The following is a 20,314-nucleotide window of genomic DNA, read 5'->3' on the forward strand; positions in this document are numbered from 1 at the left end:
CCTGCAGAAGCTGTAAACATCAAAGCCTGGACAGGGACAAGCCTTGGCTCACTCAATAAGTATAAAGTACAAAATATAAAGTACCTAAGGTACAGCAAAGAGGACAGAGGGTGAGTCATCTGGGCCAGGTCAGTGAGAGCAAAGAGTTTAGATTTCATTCTTTTTTTTTTTTTTTTTAATTTATTTATTTTTGTTACAGATGTTCCCCCCACACACACTGATACCCTCCCCCCCCTCCCCCCCCGTCCCAGCTTTGTTGTCCATGTCCATTGTTCATGCATACATGCATGTAAGTTCTGTGGATTATCTCTCCTCCACCACCCCCTCTTCTGGGGATTGTCAGTCTGTACCCCAGTTCCACGTCTCTGAGACTACCCTGTTCCTCAGACTGTTATGTTCATTATATTCCACAAATAAGTGAGATCATGTGATATTTGTTTTCCTCTGCTTGGCTTGTTTCGCTTAAGATAATACTCTCCAGGTCCCTCCATGTCGTCTCAAAGGATAAGAGATCTTTCTTACAGCTGCATAGTACTTCATTGTGTAAATGTACCACTGCTTTTTTATCCATTCGTCTACTGATAGACACTTGGGCTGTTTCCAGATCTTAGCTATTGTAAATAGTGCTGCTATGAACATGGGAGTACATATATTCTTTCTGATTGGTGTCTCAGGCTTCTTAGGGTATATTCCTAGAAGCGGGATCACTGGGTCAAATGGCAGTTCAATTTTTAACTTTTTGAGGTAACACCATATTGATTTCCATAGTGGCTGCACTAGTCTGCATTCCCACCAGCAGTGTACTAGAGTCCCCTTTTCTCCACACCCTCGCCAACACTTCTTTGATGATTTGTTGCTGGCGGCCATTCTGACAGGTGTGAGGTGATACCTCATTGTTGTTTTAATTTGCATCTCTCTGATAATTAGTGATGTTGAGCATTCCTTCATATGTCTCTTAGCCTTTTGTATGTCCTTTTTGGAGAGGTGTCTATTTAGGTCTTCTGCCCATTTTTTAATTTAGTTCTTTGTCTTCCTTTTGTTGAGTTGTATGAGCACTCTATATACATTGGAAATTAACCCCATATCTGATATATCATTGGCAATTATGCTCTCTCATCGAGTGGGTTGCCTTTCCATTTTGGTAGTTGTTTCTTTTGCTGTGCAGAAGGTTTTGAGTTTGATGTAGTCCCATGTGTTCATTTTCTCCTTTGTTTCTATTGCCTTAGGTGATGTACCAGTGAAAATTCTGCTGCGTATGATGTCTGAAATTTTGTTGCTTACATTTTCTTCTAGGATTTTTATGGATTCATGAGTCCCATTTAAGTCTTTTACCCATTTTGAGTTTATTCTTGTGTATGGTGTAAGTTGATGGTCTAGTTTCATTTTTTTGCATGTAGCTGTCCAATTTTCCCAACACCATTTATTAAAGAGGCTGTCTTTACTCCACTGTATGCTCTTGCCCCCTTTCTCAAATATTAATTGAGCATATTGTCTAGATTCCATTCTTGATGCAATGGGAAAGCACTGGAGGTTTATAAGCAAGGGAGTGTCACAGTCCATTTACCTTTTTAAAAAATAACATAAGCCCTGGCTTGGTGGCTCAGTTGGTTGGAGCATCATCCTGTATACCAAAAGGATGCAGGTTCAATCCCCAGTATGGGCGTATAAGGAGGCAACCAATCGATGTTTCTCTCTCATATCAATGTTTCTGTCTCTTTCTAAAATCAATAAATACAAAAACATATCCTCAGGTGAGGATAAAAAAATAAACTTACGCCCTAGCCGGTTTGGCTCAGCGGTTAGAGCGTCAGCCTGTGGTCCGGAGAGGCCTGGGTTCGGTTCCCGCTAAGGGCATGTACCTCGGTTGCAGTTTGTCCCCGGCCCTGGTTGGTCGTGCGGGTGGCAGCCACTCGATGTGTCCCTTTCACATCGATGTTTCCCTCTCTCTCTCTTCCTCTCTCTCCCTCCCACTCTGTCTGTACAAAAAATGGAAAAATGTCCTCAGATGAGGATTAAAAAAATAAAAATAAAAAAATAAACTTACGACCTATGTAAAGAAAGACTGGAGGTGGGGTGGGGGGTGGTGTTATTGGCAAGAGAGGAAGTGAGAAACACTTGTTCTTATTAAGAAATCCAGGGAGGAGAGATGGAGTCTGAACTACAGTGGTAACAATAAAAAGAGAGACGTGTTCAGCTTCCAGATATATTTTGAGGGTAGTTCCGAGCAAATGAGTATCTATTTCTTCATTAAACAACTATTTATTGTATGTTGTAATGTATAAGGCACTATGGACACAGGGATACAAGGTCCTTGATCTCAAGGAGCTTAAAATTACATCTTCCCATGAGGGAACAGACATATAATACATAAAAATATCTTAAAATGTTAGATAAGTGCAATGATAAAAAATAAAAGAGTGACAGAGGTAGGGAACATTTTGGATACGTCAGGGAGAGACTTTGTATAGGAGGTAATGTCTAGGTAAAGATATAGAAGGAAGCATCGCCTCACAAGTATCAGGGAGTCAAGTCCTCCAGGTAAAGGGAACAGCAAATGAAAAGACCTTGAGGTGAGAATGTGCTTATGTTGTGAGCAGAGCAGCAAAGCCACTGTGGCCATAACAGGATAAGCAAGTGGGAGAGCAGTAGCACATGGGGTCAAAAAGGTGGCTGAAGGACAGATCCCGTGAAGCCATATAGATCAGAGAGAAAATTTTAAGTTGTTTGAAGTGTGATGAAAAGCCATGAGAACTGAGAGCAGAGGAGGAGTACAGATTCACATGTTAAAAGGATAATTCTAACTGCTTTTCTGAACTGTTGAAGGACAGTAATACAAAAAGATAACAGAGCCCTCAACTAGAGTGGTACTAGCAGACGTATAAAGTGGGGTATATTTTGAATATATTAGTGGGGTATATTTTGAATTGAATAGGATTTGCTAAATTTAATGTAGAATTTGAAAATCACATCCAGAATGATTTCTGGGGTTTGGGCTTAAGCAACTGAAAAGCTGTCTGTAACATTTCCTGGGGTGGGGGAAGCAGAGAGGAACAGGGTGCAGCACAGGCATCACACGTTGTTTTGGGTCTTGAGGTGACTATTAATTAAGAAAAAAATGCTAGGTAGGCTGTAGTTACAAAAGTCCAGAGCTCAGGGGAGAGGTCAAAGCCAGAGATAACTTTGTTTTTGAGAGTTGCTGATGGATGAATGGCTAGCAATCATCAAGAACAAAATTTCTTCATATTTGTGAAATTTACTGGCTTAATTCTTGGGAGCCACTTATCAGTACAAATTTATTCCTCTATGGGTATTCTGCAGTAGCATAACTTACCAGTAGATATACATTAATACATGATAAACTTTAACCATAAAATTTCATACATCCTTGCCTTCAGACTAAGATGATTGGTTTTATAAATTACCACGAAATAGGAATAGAGGGTCCCAACCTAATTTTATTAGAACAGAGTCTTAGTCAATCTAATACATAAAGAACCAGAAATCAGATCTAGTTCTATTATAGCTTCCTTATTTTTCCCTACTCTTTTATTCCTTACCACCGAGAAGCTTAGTCATCAATAAGTTCACAGAGTTTGCTATTCATTTTCAAAATAGAATTTATTTCTGCAATAAAGAATTAAAATATGGCTGTGAAAGTAGAGAATAATATAGAAAAATATTTAAAATGTGCAACAGTAATTTTAGGTAAAGGTAGTTAAGCACTAGAATTTATGCTCAACTTCTACCTGAAAGACCAACCAGTATTTTATATTTTATTAACTACAGTAGTGGAAAAAAACATACCAACTTGTAATTTCAATTAATAATTATAATTCAATAACAGGTTTACATACCTGGCCAGGGCCTTTTGAAAATGAGTACAAATCTTGGGGAAACATTTTTTGAAGTGACTTCACTTCACAGACTGATAAATCTACTACTGTCCAAAAGCCACAAAGATTTTGTTTTTAAACTAATTCGTCCACTTACTTAAATCAATGTGAAAGTGATACACTTATCACTTTTTGGATAAAACCAAATATTTTGGTAAAAATGGGACAAGAGTATCATTTTTCATTATATTGGTATAAAGCTGGTAATTTCATATATCCCCAAAGCTTGGTTCCACCAGGTGGGACTCAAATTTAGACACTAAACACAGATGAAGAAATAGCTAATGAATTCTACCTATCCTTTCCCCAAAGTTTTATTTACAATTAAAATATAGGTATTATTTTTATGCAGAACATACAAAAAAATTGGAAAATGTATGACTAGGAGGAAGACAACTCTTCAGGGACTATTGTTTGCAGTTTGCAGATTAGGATAATCTTCTCTAGGAAGAATAATGTCAACATAGCAGCACTATATTCACCAGGACTTCCAAAGCCAATGGATCTATCATGTGGCAGGAAGCCAAACCTTCTGGCTGCTCACAACATCACTCAGCTTCCCTTTAATCTTCAGGAAGTGTCTCTTGAATTCCAATCCATCACCCTATATCAGGAATAATACCCAAAAATAATGTCAAAAAAAAAGAAATCAAACTCTCTGTAGTGGTACATAGAGACAAACATCTACAGATATGTCCAGATACAATTCCCTTCAGGTCCTCTTGTAAAGACTGATTATCTTGGGAGAAGAAATGGCTAGATAAATAATTCTGACTTGATTTCAGGCCATCACTGTTCCCACCACACAGCACTCAGAGAGCAAATATAATGCGATCCTGTCTCTTTCAAGCGTTGATATCTCTGGACCAGTTATTGTTTTCCATAGGTATTGGAGGTTTGTAAACTTAAAATAAGCTACACAACTACACTGAAGGCTTGCCAAAATACTATAGCAACAAAGCCAGTGATTCAGTTACAAGAAAAATTTTATTACACTAGGACCTTAATAATATAATTCCATACCAAGCATCTGAACAATAGTATTACAGCAAATCTCCAACATAAAGAATGTGACCTCCTCCTCCAACCTGCTTTAGAGCTATGTACAATCTCTCAGGAAATAGAAAAGATGCTATTTTTGTCCTATATGTTAAGGGCTTCAAAACTATATATAACCTCAGCACCAATACTTTCTAAAGAAATAATCATGAATGAGAACAAAACTCTATGTATATGGATATTAAACATTAGTTATAATGTACAAACACTTTATGTACATTTAATGTACAAACAAGTAATAATTTTTATAAAAAGATAGATATGAATTCAGTATGACAAAGTTTGGAATGCTTCAAAAATATTAAGGGTAAAAATAATCTAGGATTATTTTTATTTTCTTATTTGTTACTTACACTTTCTACAGAAAACAAAAACTTTTACAAAGAAAGACTACTGTAGTAAAATATATAAAAAATAAATGTGTTTTCTCTCTGGACAATAAGATTAAACTTGATTATCATTTTCTTCTTTAAACATTTTTGTATTTTTAAATTTTCTACAATGAACATGTAAAAATACTTCTTTAAGCAAAACAAAGTATCTTGTTTTGAAATGTGCTATCTACATACCTTAGAAAGCCGGAAGTCAACCAAGATCTTCTCATCCATTTCTACCAAATTCACTTTAAAAATCAGTTTATTGTTTCTTCTATCAGTTGTTGATACAGTAACCTAAGGCAATAAAAACAAGGTTAAGCCAGGTATGTGGGCAGAGGACACTCTAAATAAAAACTACAATCTCAGGCCAGTGATACGACTGTGATAAACTCCGAGAGGCACTTCTACAGGAAGAGCAGTGCTAGTCGACAGCCTCACTCCTGGGGGTTTTCCTGGCCCGGTGTGTGTGTGTGTTCCACTCAGACTGAAGGTAACCAGGATGCAGCTCCATTACAAGGGCTAAATCCATGTGAAATCTCAGCAACAAAATAAAGTAGTATTTTACCAAACCCCAACTGAAAGAAGAAACAAGCAAAGAGAATAAAAATAGAATGAAGGAGAAAGAAATAGAGTCCAGATTTGTGGCTGAAAAGCTCCCACAGCAATCAGATGTCGATGGTCATGAGAGGCCTTGCATCTTTCCTGCTCAATGTTTGTAGAATGCTCCTGTAAAGAAGCCCAGGTAGATGAGCAACATTAAAAGAAAGGGCCAGCCAACAGCCAGCACCAAGACCCCAAGCATGGATGAGGCCATTCCATTGCAGACCACCAGCCACAGTAAAGCCATCAAACAACTACTGCTAGAGGAAGGAGCCCAAGCAAGATGAGCAGATGTGCCTAGCTAAGCACAGCTCAAATTACAGAACATCTGTAATAATTCTCACTTCAAGGAATGACTATAAAAAATACATATGAATAACACATTATATCCTGGGATAGATAGAGGGAGAGTAGGATTGTTAATGTATTCAAGTAGGATTGTTAATGTATTCATCTTTCATAGAAGGGAGTCAATTGTTACTGTTACAATTTAAGTATAGAGAGTTTTTAAAGAAAATGACTCGAGTCTTAATATTTTTAATAAATCTTTTAACAAATATTATTTCTTAAGGTAAAGAACATTTTATTTAAATTCCTTACATTTCAATTGTTTCTTTTCCAAACTAAACCACTTACTTTATATTTTAAAAATATACTGAAGATAGTTTTTTAATCAAATATTTACATTTTTCTTCAGGAAAAGATATAATAAAAATCAGTGAAATATACCTGATTCATACAACTCTTCTTCCATTGATAGCCCAATTTCTCACAAGTCTCTTTCAGGCATTGGTAAGATTTGTCTGCATCCAATTTGGTAAAAAATCGTGTCATTCTTTTGACCAAGCGCTGCCAGGGGTTCTACATGCCAAATAAAAAACAAAACAAAACAAAACAGAATAAATCTGATATCACCAAAAGCAGTCATACAGGTATTTAGTCTGAAAATTCTTTTCTGTGACTTAAGATGCTTATACACAAAGGTCTCCTCTATCTCTTCCTTGTCAAAAAAAAATCAGTATAAAGTGTTAATACTTTAAGATGTATACGTTTAAAAAGAAAGATGTTATGATAAAAAATACATGGCTTCCATTATTTATTTGAAAAAACTAAATTCTCTTACCTGTGAGGATCCTGGAGTGCCAAGTAACTGACTATTCAGAAGCATATGATCCGGACACGTGGGCTGGGAAAAACTGATCCCTTGTACCAGTTTGTCAATGTAGGACGGGCTGGTGTCCCATAAGGAAAGACCTGTGCGTGGTTCTGGCTGGGAACTGGAGTACTTCACATTTTCTTCACTGAAGCATTAAGATATGGGGGAAAATATATCTTAAATAAAATCTGTCCGGCTTTTTAATATCACATTACCATTCTCACACCAATAAAAATAACAATCATTATTAAGATAAAATACATATATGGGGACTATTACCTTCAACAACTACTTGACTGTTATTAATTAATCTTACCTAGAAGCACTGTTTACTAGAGAGAAGTCCAAATTGGATTGAATGTGCTTCGAGAATCCACCAGGAGACTCTGATACACCACCTGAAGTGACTCGGGGCCTCTTTGCCCCTAAAAAAAAAAAAAAAATTAAAAAAATAAATAAATATAAAAAAGGGGGGACATTTGTAATACATTCAACAATAAAGATAAGTTAAAAAAATAAATAAATACAAATGCTTTCAAATCTTCTATGCAGATACTTCTTAATTAACACAACTGGCTACCTGAAGAAGTATTTTGTACACAAAATACGTACAAAACAAACAGTGGCTCCTTCTACATAATTTTATGGGAAATGTGGTTGTTATGAACTTACTAGGACTCGATTGTCAAACGACACAAATCCTGATCAGTATGTCCCAAGTGTGGAGTACAGGGCCATAATTTTAATGGTACCATTTATGGTAAAAGAAAAGCGCTCTATAAAGACAGAGAGACCTAGCTAAAGAATCAAAACCTTTTAAAGTAAAAAATAATTTACGATAATGGCAATGAACATTATTAATCTGCTCTGTCCAACATTCTTTGCTTCACTGGAAAAGCTTTAACAAAAATAATCATTATACAGAAAATGATGCCACTATAAATTCACGGTGACTACAATCAGATGGATCCTCAACAATGACAGTCAGTCCTATGTTTCTCTAGTCAGTTTCCTCTCCCTTGCTCCACAATGATTGTTTCAAAATTTTTGCACTCTTGTCAAATTCCCAAACCACCCTCCATTACCTCGATTTTTAGCATATGATACCATCTCCCATTTCACAAAGAAAATTAAGTCATTAGAAACATCCTCAAGTTGCACATCCAAACCTGCCAATTTACTTACACTCCTACCCATCCCTTCCTCTCACCCTATGTTCATCCCTCTACTTGTACTTGAGCTCATACTCTCGTATCTCCTCAGGGATCTACATGCTCTTTTATTCCCTCTCTCGTAGACTTTCATCCTTTTCATATCAAGTGGATCTTTCCCAAGACCATTTAAACATGTTTAAGTTTAGCCAAACTTTTTATCTTTTAGTCCATTCATTCAAATAGTTTATTAAGCCTACTATGTATCAGGCAGTAAGATGGGAGAAACAGCATGTTGGTATGCTGAGAAAGATCCAACATTAATGATGGAAACATTAATGATGCAGGGGAAAGAGAGAACTACTAGACAATGTCCCTGAGTAGGCAAAAAAAAAACTGGGTCTAGTGCACAAGACAAAGTGCTGGCTTATATCTGAAGCAGGCGATTTATCCACGGCAACAGGAGAACAGAACATTAGATGAGCGAAGAGGCAGTTAGGTAGGTGGAGATGGTGGTGAGAACTTGTGGAAGTTCTCTTGTGACTGCTTCTATTTCCCAGTGAAATAGGAAATACTGTCACCGACTGAGAGAGAGCTTGGGGAAGGTGTATTAGCTGACGAGAAAAGAAAAGGTAATTTAGGAGAGTGGGGTTGTGAAAGACATGCGGAAATGCATTATGATTGCCTAGAAGGATTAAGGGCCCATTCAAGATGAATGATCCTGAATTTAAAGTGAACATTGTTTTACACTTTTCTCCAGATGCAATGAGCTGTGCAGGTAAAAGTGTGGAGGAGGTAGAAAACTGGACCATACTTGAGTTAGGTTTTGCCCACTAGAGTAGAATGGCCCTCCCTGGCTGGGTAACTCAGTTGTTTAGAACGTCATCCCAATATGCCAAGGTTGTAGGATAGATCCCCAGTCAAGGCACATACAAGAATCAACCAACGAATGTATAAATAAGTAAAGCAATAAATTGATATCCCCCCCTTCTCTCTCTCTCAAATCAATTTTTTAAAAAGTAGAATTAATGGACTGCCAGTCCTGGTAGGGTCAAAGGATTGTTGGAGTCAGGATACTAGAGAGAAGAGAGAAAAATAAACTGGTGTCAAAGCAGAATGCCTGAAGATAATAAGATCACTAGAAAAGGTCAAGAAAATGTGAGGTCAGGATACTAGAAGGATCACACAGGTGAAGGTTTTCATCACCAAGAACCAGGACAAACACTACATGGACTTGTATTGGAGAGAGTGACAATGTGAAAGGAATTTTAATTTGGGGTTTAAAAGTTTATTATAACAAGTCAGGAACAGTGGGTGGTGGTTGAGTCTGATAATGAGATTTAAAATGAAGGAGGGAGGAACGTGGGAAGGAGAAAGTGACAATGAAGAAAAAAGGATGCCTGCCTGCTCCCAAATCCAAGGATCTGAGAATGTGGAAAAGAAAACACCTGCTATTTGAGAGGAAGCAGTATCCTTAGGGGAGAGCTGAACGTCAACAAAAAAGGTAAAAGAAACATTCAGAGAAGGGTTAAAAATTCCTCATTTGTCTCCAGCTATTGTCTCCTCTCAGCCAAACTTCTGGAATGAGCTGTTTGTCCTCTGCTTCTTTACCTCTGTTAGACAACAGTCACTGTACACTGTACTCTAGAATTTACTCCCAATTCTCCACCAAAACTGCTCCTGCTCAGGTCATGAATAACTGCCATATCATGAAATCCACTGGAAAAATTTTTCCGTGTCTGTGGCCTCCACCCAGTACTTAAATGTTGGCATTCCTTAAAATTTCATACTCAATTTCATATACCACTGTTTAAATTACTACCTATTTGAAGAAAACACCTAAATCAACATCTCAAGCCTAGTCCTGTCTCCTAAGTTACACACCCAAGCACACACCTATTTGACAGTTTTACTTAACTTCTCAAATTCAACATATCCAAAATCAAACAAAATTTCCCCCCATATCTGTTTCCTTCTGAGCTACATTCCAGTAAATGGTATCATTTGGTTTAAACCAGAAAGGAAGCATCTTTGATTCCTCATTCTCCTTCCTTTCCCATATGCAAACCACCAGTCCCATCAATTCTAGTTCTTAAATTTCTTTGGACTCTATCTCTTCTCTCCAATTCCATTGTCATTAATTTAGTTCAGATTATCACCTTCTCACATCTAGGATGAAAAACATCAAAAGCAATGGGAAAAAAAGACCAAATATATGATCATGTCATTTCCTTGCTTAAAATCTCTCCAAGGTTTCCCCAATAGCCTTAAGAAAAATCCAAAATTCGTAATGTGGCTTACAAGGTCCTCCTCCACAACTTGGTTTCTACCTCTCTGGCCTCATCTCAAACCTCTCTCCATCTCCCTCTCCTCTGGTCACTCGTTACTAATAGTTACTGAGTACCTACAATGCTCCACACACTGTGCCAACCAGTTGTGAAACAATGATGAACAAGCCAGACATGGTCCATAAATTAACAGCCTTTTTTCAAGTTCCTCAAATATGCCACTTTCTAAACTCCAAGACATTCCAAAGGCTGCTTCCTATGCTGCGAATCTGCCACTCGTCTTGCTAGTACTCATCTGGCTAACTCCCTTTTAATCTTCAAATCTTAGATCTAATGTGATTTCCCCAGGAATACAAGTTTTATCTGTCACTTAAGACTTTGTCAAACACTTAGCTATAGTACCCTGACTTTCAACTTTATAACTATTAATAAACTTGAAATTATTTTTCATATTTCTGTTTTTCCTGCTACACATCTGTAAGAGGGCAGAGACCACAGATATCTTGTGTTGTTGACTTGAGATACTGACTTTGCAAGTCACTTTCACAGAAAAAAAAATACTGGTATTTTAAGGACACTACCTTTCTTGAGTGGTTTGTTGTACCATCGATCTTTTTTGATGTCTGGAATGGTGATCCTTACTGATGGATTCTCAACTAGGATTTTATGCAGCAGAGCTGAAAACAAAACATTAAGACAACATTTACAAAAGAGTCATGCAGATTAGAAAAGCCTATAGCTTGTGGTATGGAACACATTCCCTCTTGGTCTCCTTATGTCCAAGCATTATCTCTGGGGAAGAGAAAGAAAAAATTATTAAAGGCACTAAATTACTGTTTTAATTTCATACAGTTGTTCTTTGCTACAATCTATATCTTAGAGTATTCTGCCCAGATCTTATTCTGTTATTTGAAATAGTAGCATAACAGCCAGGTAGAAATGTTTCTACCTAGGTGGCAAGTTAACAAAGAGATACAAAACAACTCTCCTGTCCATTTCAATACCAAACTTGTTCCAATGTCCTGAGAGGTCCTCATTCACAGTTCTATTTAAAAAAAAGAAAATTAGTTTCCAGCAACCTAAAGTATCTTAATTATCTTGATAAAGAATTCATATATCATGGGAGACATCTGTAATACTCTCAACAATAAAAAATTAACTAAAAAAAAGAAAAAAAATTGATATATATTCCACCACAAAAATAATTTTCTAGTGGCCAAAAGATTTAAATGAAAAAGTGAAGCCATAAAAATACAAATGAAAACATAGGGAATTTTTTTCTAATGTTCAAGTAGAAAAGATCTTTCCAAACATGACAATATAGTCAGGAACTACAAAGGTCAAGATACTAGATTTAAATAAATAAAAATATAAAACTTTCACATGTCAAAATAGTATACACAAAATAAAAATACATGACAAATTGTGAAAAATATTTCAAATAAATGCAAAGATCGGAAGTAGGAGATGGTAAAGGTGGTATAAATGGTGATGAAAGGCGACTTGACTTGGGGTAGTGAACACACAATACAATATACAAATGATGCATTATAGAATTGTGCACCTGACACCTATATAATTTTATTAATCAATGTCATCCCAATATATTCAATAAAAAATAAGTATGTAAATAAATGCAAAGATCTAATGACATTAGATAATAATACATAGTGGATATACCACCTCATTGATACTAACTTTAAAATAAAAACAAAAAACAGTGAATATATTTTTATAGGCCTATTAGATTAGTTAAATATTTTTTAATGTAAATTATTAAGATTATGATAAAATAATATGAACTTTCTGAAAAACAATTTGGCAAAGTAAAGGAGAATAATTTAAAACTGCATATATCTTAGACCCTGCAATTCCACTTCTGGGTTTTATTTTAATTAAATTTATTTAATTAAATAAGTTAAATATTTAGTTATATGGATGATAAGCATATCTCTTTCATTAACAGTGAAAAATTAGAAAAAAATCTAAATCTTTAAAAAAGCAAAATGGTTGAGTATAATAAGAAATATCCATATAGCAGATAACTTCAGAGTCTTTAAAAATAATGATGTAGGTCTATAATTACAGTCATGAAAAAAGTTCACAAAGCATTAACACAAAAAAGTTTACAAAATATCACGTGTATGGTTTATTTTTTATAAAAAACACACATACTTATAAATAGTATACATAGATAACAAATATATGTACTTATATATTTTTATAACAAAGTGTATAAGCACATATTAAAATATTAAAATAAACTATTTCTGCCCAGCTGGTGTGGCTCAGTGGTTGAGCGTTGACCCATGCACCAAGAGGTCACCGGTTTGATTGCAAGTCAGGGCACACGCCCAGGTTATGGACCTGATCCCCAGTGGGGGGGCATGCAGGAGGAGAACAATCAATGTTCTCTCTCATTGATATCTCTACCTCTCTCCCTCTCCCTTCCTCTCTCTCTAAAATCAATAAAGAAAATTTTTTTTTTTTTTATCCTCACCCGAGGATATTTTTCCATTTTTTGTACAGATAGAGTGGGAGGGAGAGAGAGGAAGGGAGAGAGAGACAGAAACATTGACGTGAAGGGACACATCGAGTGGCTGCCACCCACACGACCAACCAGGGCCGGGGACAAACTGCAACCGAAGTACGTGCCCTTAGCGGGAACCGAACCCGGGTCTCTCGGGACCGCAGGCCGACGCTCTAACCGCTGAGCCAAACTGGCCAGGGCAAGAAAAACTTTTTAAAAAAATAACAATAAAAATAAGATAATTGATTTCTGGGGGATTATAGCACTGATTTTTAAAAATTTATTATTTTAAAATTTATCTACAAGGATCATAGATTATTTATATGATCATTTAAAGTTTTAAAAAAATGTAAGGAAAAAAAAAATCAAACAGCACTAAGTTTCATTATCCAAGAAATCAGTACTTTCAATCAAGATAACCCAGTTACCTACCTAGAGGGGCAGAATCAATTTTTTTCCAAGGGTTGAGGTATGTCTTTTTTTCTTTCCAATCAGAATATTCCTGACAACTGTCACTGGGTTGGTCCCATGGCAATTCTAAAAGAGAAACAAGTCTCAGTTTTCTAAGTCCTCATATCATTATGCAGTAAGGATTCCAAGAGAAAATAATTAACAATACAAATCCATTTCCTCCAGGTTAATTCAATATGGTTTTCAAACTAAGAATACCAACTCACAAAAATTTTAGAGGCACTCAAAGGTAGATGAACTGCTTGCTTCCTGTCCTACTCTTTCCAAAAGTATTCACATGAATCTTAAAAGCAAGAGGTACTTCGGTATATCATTTAGGAGCTATATACATACTTCATTTATAAAAACCTTTGGGATTAAAAGTTCCAACTTAGTTATAAATAATTTACTATTAAAATGTCATATAAATATGACTGCCCTTGCCCAGTGGGTATGGCTCAGTTGGATGAGTCTCATCCCATGGATTGAGAGGTCCCGGTTCAATTCCCGGTCAGTCAGGGCACATGTCCGGGTTGCAGGCTCAATCCCCAGTAAGGGGCATGCAGGAGGCAGCCGATCGGTGTGTCTCTCTCTCTCTCTCCCTAAAAAAAAATCAATACAAAATAAATAAATAAATATGGATGCCCTTGGTTTATATCGTTTATTTCTATATAACAAATCTGTCTTTCCATAGAACAGATGGAATTGACTAAATAGCTCTTTGTCATGATTAAATAGCTCTTACCTCCAGCCAACATTGCAGTAAGTACTATTCCACAGGACCAAACATCAACTGGTTCTGCATGAAATTCTCTTCTCTTTATAAGTTCTGGAGCAACATAAGGTAAAGTACCACACATCTTGTTCAATAAACGCTCACGATTATTATGTCGAAACACTGTTGCCAAGCCAAAGTCAGAGATTTTGAGGTTATCTAAACCAAAGGAAAGAGATGGATAAAAATGTTTTGTAACTAGATATATTTTAAAAATTAAGTAATATTGGAAAATCACTCATATTACTTAAGGTTTGTGGAACTTCTCTACCTTAAAATGACCAAAAAGATATATTATTAAAAAGAAGAAATAAAAGACATCATCATCTTGCTGAAATTAGTGAAAGGACTCACTGCTTCTGTTCATTTAAGAAAAATATCACCAATACACAAAACAGGTTAAAGTCAAAAGGGCCCTCCAGACTTAAAGCAGAGCCAAACCCTTTACTGGGTTGTGCAGAGGGCAGCAAGGAGGCATCAATAATATATTAGGCACTGCTTTCCCAGAAGCAAAACAAACCCTGTTGGCAGGAAGAAAATACAGATGTAAAGATACACCAAAACTAAAGACCCACAAACCACCAGAACTTCTTGCCATAGTGGTTAAGTTTAGAAACGGAGGAGGAACTCTATAAAAAACAAATTTCCAGTCTAATGTTCTATCTTCAACCCACAAAAATTGCAAGCAAAACTCTCGATTTAACTGTCTACTGTAACAGAGTGACACTGTGCTAACCAATGTAGTTAGATAAATTACTGGAGAAGACTAACAACAGACAACTGTTGTGAAGATTATGAAAATATACAACATTACAAAATCCTATAGCAAAGGAATATAATCTAGTCTTAGGAATTAGGAAAGATTCTTTTTCAACCTTTTTAAGGAGTAATCTGGCAAAAGATGTTAAAATCTGACACATTCACACACTCTTTGCACTAGTAATTTCTACTTCTAGAACCATACTCACAGAAATACTCCCACAAACTCACAAGCATAAGGATATTCATAGCAGTATTATTTGTAAATGTTCATCAATAGAGAAATGATTAAATCTTATAATTTATATACACAACAAAAGTATGTAAGTAGTTGTTTTTAAAAAAAACTATATATGTACTGACACAGAATTGGGTATAAGTAAAAAAAAAAAGACAAGTGTCACAACAAATATTTATAACAAACCCAATTTTTATATTGGGTTTGGGTACAAATTTATAGAACAGTCACCACTGTTTTTTGTTTCGTTTTTGGTTAATCCTCATCTGAGGATTATTATTTTTTCAATTATTTTTAGATAGAGTGGAAGAGAGGGAGGAAAAGGAGGAAAAAGGGGAGAGCTAAAGAGAGAGAGAGATCAGTTGGTTGCCTCCTGCATGACCCTGACAAGGGACAGGGGTCAAACCTGCAACCCAGGTACATGCCCTTGACCAGAAATCAAACCTGCGACCCTCTGGTCCATGGGCCAATGCTCTAACCACTGAGCAAAACCAGCCAGGGCTCTATAGGTTTTTTTGTTTTTAATTTTTTTTTTATCCTCACCCGAGGACATTTTTGCATTTATCTTCAGATAGAGTGGGAGGGAGAAAGGGAGGAAGGGAGAAAGAGAAACATCAATGTGAGAGAGACACATCGAGTGATGGCCAACCACCCAACCCCAACTGGGGCTGGGGACAAACCACAACCGAGGTATGTGCCCTTAGTGGGAACCAAACCTGGGACTCTCTGGTCCACGGGCCAACACTCTAATCGCTGAGCCAAACTGGCCAGGGCGGCTGTATTGGTTTTTGAAGCCATAAAAATAACTCCCAAAATAGGAGATTAATTTTTTTAAATCAATTACCTCTGCACAATATAATATATAAGCCATTGATGTTTACCTATATTTGACTTGAGAGCAGCTCCTATAATTACTTTTAATATCTATATGTGACACAATCTTAATAAACCACTTAGATTGAGTTCCAAGTTACCTATAAGTAGTAATCACTGAAAATACTAATGGATGACCACAGTACTCCGTGGATTTTGTTTTGTTATTCTCTGAATTTCAGTAATGCAAAAGCCTTGAAAAAGCCCTGTATGGCTGTATTAAAATATTTAGGTAGCAGTGACAAAATGCTAAACTTACCCCTTTCATCCAATAGGAGATTTTCTGGCTTAATATCCCTGTGAGTTATTCCAATACCATGCAGATAAATCTAAGTAGAAAGCAAAGGGAATCATACTAGAATTTAGTAACTTACTTCATTCATATTAACTTTAAGCAGAAAAGAAACAACTGGACCTACCACTCCTGCCATGAGTTGATGGAAGAACCTCTGAGCATCTTGTTCAGGCATGCCTATGTCTGGCTCTGTAAGAATGAATTGTGAAAGTTAGTTTACCAGGTAAATACAATCAGGAATCAACCACATAAACTCCTAATTCTGAGGTTAAACATTTGTGATTGTACTTTAGCAAACGGAATCTTATGCTAATAATGAAAAGCCTCTGGAGTCCACTAACACATATAGTACTTAATAACGCACATTTCCACATCTTTTATGTGGTGAAAATAAATTAACATTACAGGAAAATTAGAGAGAGAAATAACAAACTATTATCCAAATCAAGAATGCAAACTAGCCTGGCCGGTGCGGCTCACTGGTTGAGCTTTGACTCATGCACCAAGAGGTTGCCTGTTCGATTCCCAGTCAGGACACATGCCCAGATTGTGGGCCTAATCCCCAGCGGGGGACATGAAGGAGGTAGCCAATCAATTTTCTCTCTCATCGATGTTTCTATTTCTCTCTCCCTCTCCCTTCCTCTCTCTCTCTAAAATCAATAAAGAAAAAAAAAAATTTTAAAAAAGAATGCAAACCATACCTTGAAAGCCCTCATTTATCTTATATTAACTATGATTAATTTGATCTTTCAAATTCTCCCCTAATTTCATCAAAATGTTATGCCAAGATTTTTCCACTCCTGAAATGTAATTGCCAAAGTGGAAGCTTGGGCAAATATAAGCTAATTTCACTAAATATTTAACAATAGATTTAAACTTCATATAACCTTTCACACTACAAAGTCACAAATGCCTGTGAAGTTTCTTTAGGAAACACAGTTTTATTAAGAAATATTCTATTGTCAGTCATCTTTTTATATCTTGACCTCCCTTGTTAACTCATGATTTCTTTTACACTCAACTCTCTTCTGTGATAAATACTGGAGAGTCTATTAATCAATTTTAACTGTTAATACAATAGCTTTAAAATGATAAATTTAATCTACAGAATGTTTTATGTACTTCTCAGGGTTCTCTCAAGCCCTTTAGTCTACATAAAACATTTAAGTAACAGCAACAGAATTTACTTATTATATATAAAAGCAATCTGAGAAAATTCTAAATTATTTCGCTTAAACAAATAAAGAAACATAACAATATATTATTATTTTGGATCTGTAAATATATGCAATGATTTCATGTAATTAGAGTGTCTACAAAAAATTGTATAGGCAAACAATGCATTGCATTTATAATACTTCATCATGAGATTACAGTTTATTATTCCTAAAATCTATAAAACAATGCCAATCAAAATCACTTATAAATTTTGAGAAAAGTTTTCTTTGATGACTTTATGCTTTTGTGCATTAATGTAAGTTGCAAAACCAAAAAAATTTACTCCAATTTCTCTGTTGCATAAGCAATTCTGAATGGACAGTGACCAAATAGCAGACCCAAGTTTAAAAAACAAATGTAGAAACTTGTTTAGTAGAATAATTATATTAAATCTTTTCCATACCTATTCGATCAAAAAGTTCTCCTCCGCTACAATACTCCAGAAATAGATATTGGATATTGCCTTCTCTCCTGTGACCATAGAATTTCACTACATTCTCATGATTTAACATCTTATTGATACAGATTTCTTTCTTAATATTTTCTGGGCAGTCTACAGCACGCTTCATGTCCACAATCTTCACTGCAACTGCTTCTTCAGTTCTTCTATTCATAGCAAGTTGAACTCTAAAAAGGAAAAAAAAAAAACGATTTATAACATTCCAGACCCTTGAATTCTATTCATTTTAAAACTTCAAAAGATTAAACACAACCCATCCAAAACTATTTTACCTTTATTAATTTCTCCTCCAAGGAGAAACCACGGGAATGGTTTCTGCCATGTTCTTAACAGATACTACTCCTTTCTGAAATTTGAGGTACAATAGATATTGCACCAAAAAAGCCATTATGCTGTATAACCAAAAGTCACTTAATAAACACTTGAGAAAATAAACTAAAATGGGATCATGGCCATTCTAGGCCACATCACATATACACATACTCTACTCATTTAACATCACCTAACGTTTAGTAACCCTATGGTAACTGTTGTAAGCACCTGTGGGGTAAAGTACCATTATTGCCATCTGACAGCCAAGAAAACAGAGCCACAAATGATATTAAGAAGCTTGCCACCCTGGCTGGGTGGCTCAGTTGGCTGGAGTGTCATCTCATACACCACAAGGCTGCAGGTTCGATTCTCAGTCAGGGTCCCTCTTAGGTTTGGGGTTTGACCCCTGGTCAGGGCATGTACAGGCGGCAACCAATGGATGTTTCCCTCTCACATAGATGTTTCCCTCTTCCCCTTCCTCTAAAACCAATAATATACACACATGGATACATACACAGATACAACATATACGTATATAATCTCTTAGGGTGATTTAAAAAGCAGCAGCAGCTTGCCTAAGAACAAGCAATGACCAGTGAGCAGCCTGTGACAGGCCAATGGTTTGACACCAGGTAGCCAGTCTGCTCATTTGTTCATGTAACACCGCCTAACCCGCAAGAAGGAATGTGTGGCAGGAGACACTGACTTCAGCAGCCCCCTCCAGCTCTTTACAAAGATAGATGTGAAAGACAGAAAGCCCTTACAGGAGACCGCCGCTCCAGTTCCCCCAGACCGCGGACTTCGCCGGCAAGGACGCAGAGGCTCCTACGGCCACCGCGTTACAACAGCTCCCAACAACCGACAGGGACTCAGACAGCGCGACAGAAGGCGGCGGGACGGGGTGCGGGGACTCACTCTCCGTAGGCGCCTTCGCCCAGGGTCTGCACCAAGTCCCAGTCTTCCACGAAGGGCACGGCCATGGCTCCGCGGCGCTCGGCTGGAAGGGGCAGGGTCCACAAAAGGCGGGGCCTGAGCGCAAGCTTCCATCCTCCTGAGGCCGCTGCCCGGCGCTCGCCCGCGTCCTCGACGGGAACGCGGTGGGCCCCCTGCACCTGCCACACTTTATCCCAGTCCACCGCAGGCGAGGGCCCCCATGCCGGCGACCGCGCCGCCCGGCCGCCCCGGCCTCGGAGCGCTGTAACAGCTGGGTGGGGGCTGGGGGCCGCGCCGCGGCGGGGCAGGGAAGGGCCGCGGGTCCGAGGGTGAGGCGGCCGGGAACCACGACCACCGCAGCCCCTCCTCCCCACCCTGACAGCGGCCCGAGGCCGGGAGGGGCCAGGGCGGGGCCAAGCCGCCCCGAGACGGAAGGAAGGGCCGGGTGGCACGCAGGCTACAGAGGCGAGGTCTCTGCCGAGCCTCTACCACCGCGCCCTGGTGCCACCCTCCTCCGCCCCGGGACCGCCCCTCCGCCGAGTCTCTCGGAGCCCCTCGCCCGTCGCCGTGCCCCCGCTAGCTAAGGCGCCCCGAACTCCCCTGCAGACTCCCTGCCCACCCCTACCCGCCGCCCTCCTCACCAGGCCGTCCTCTGCCCGCCACCACAGGAATCCAAATGCAGCGCTTTTCCCGCCAAAATTGGCTAGCGTCACACTGTCGCAAACACGCGCGCCTTTGCCGTAAAGCAGGGGCGCGCTTTCCAGCTCTCGGTTGGGAAAGGTGGTAGCTCCCGGTGGTGCCGCAGGTTTCAGCCCCCTGCCCGGGCTGCTGTGGAGTCGGGAGAAGGTCCTGGCTGCCGATCGCACCCGTGCGAAAGCTGACCGACGCGTCTTAGTCCCGGATGGCGCCGGAGACCCGAGAGACGAACACGCGCGGGGCTGTGTTTC

The 20,314-nt window shown here is 38.1% G+C and overlaps 1 protein-coding gene across 1 annotated transcript; it reads right to left on the reverse strand.

The window, feature by feature from the left end:
- Window positions 1–3,954: 3,954 nt before the first annotated feature.
- Window positions 3,955–20,039, reverse strand: CHEK1 (checkpoint kinase 1). The gene is made up of 13 exons (XM_036276561.1): window positions 20,009–20,039; window positions 19,350–19,431; window positions 18,066–18,289; window positions 16,569–16,633; window positions 16,409–16,478; window positions 14,250–14,438; window positions 13,487–13,591; window positions 11,106–11,201; window positions 7,402–7,510; window positions 7,053–7,230; window positions 6,659–6,790; window positions 5,522–5,623; window positions 3,955–4,497 (listed from the first exon to the last, which is right to left on the reverse strand). The coding sequence occupies exons 2-13, from the start codon at window positions 19,412–19,414 to the stop codon at window positions 4,402–4,404; spliced, it is 1,431 nt and encodes a 476-aa protein (XP_036132454.1). The 5' UTR covers window positions 19,415–19,431; window positions 20,009–20,039; the 3' UTR covers window positions 3,955–4,401.
- Window positions 20,040–20,314: the final 275 nt, after the last annotated feature.

Source organism: Molossus molossus, unplaced genomic scaffold (assembly GCF_014108415.1).
Source record: "Molossus molossus isolate mMolMol1 unplaced genomic scaffold, mMolMol1.p scaffold_m16_p_22, whole genome shotgun sequence".
Classification (NCBI taxonomy): domain Eukaryota; kingdom Metazoa; phylum Chordata; class Mammalia; order Chiroptera; family Molossidae; genus Molossus; species Molossus molossus.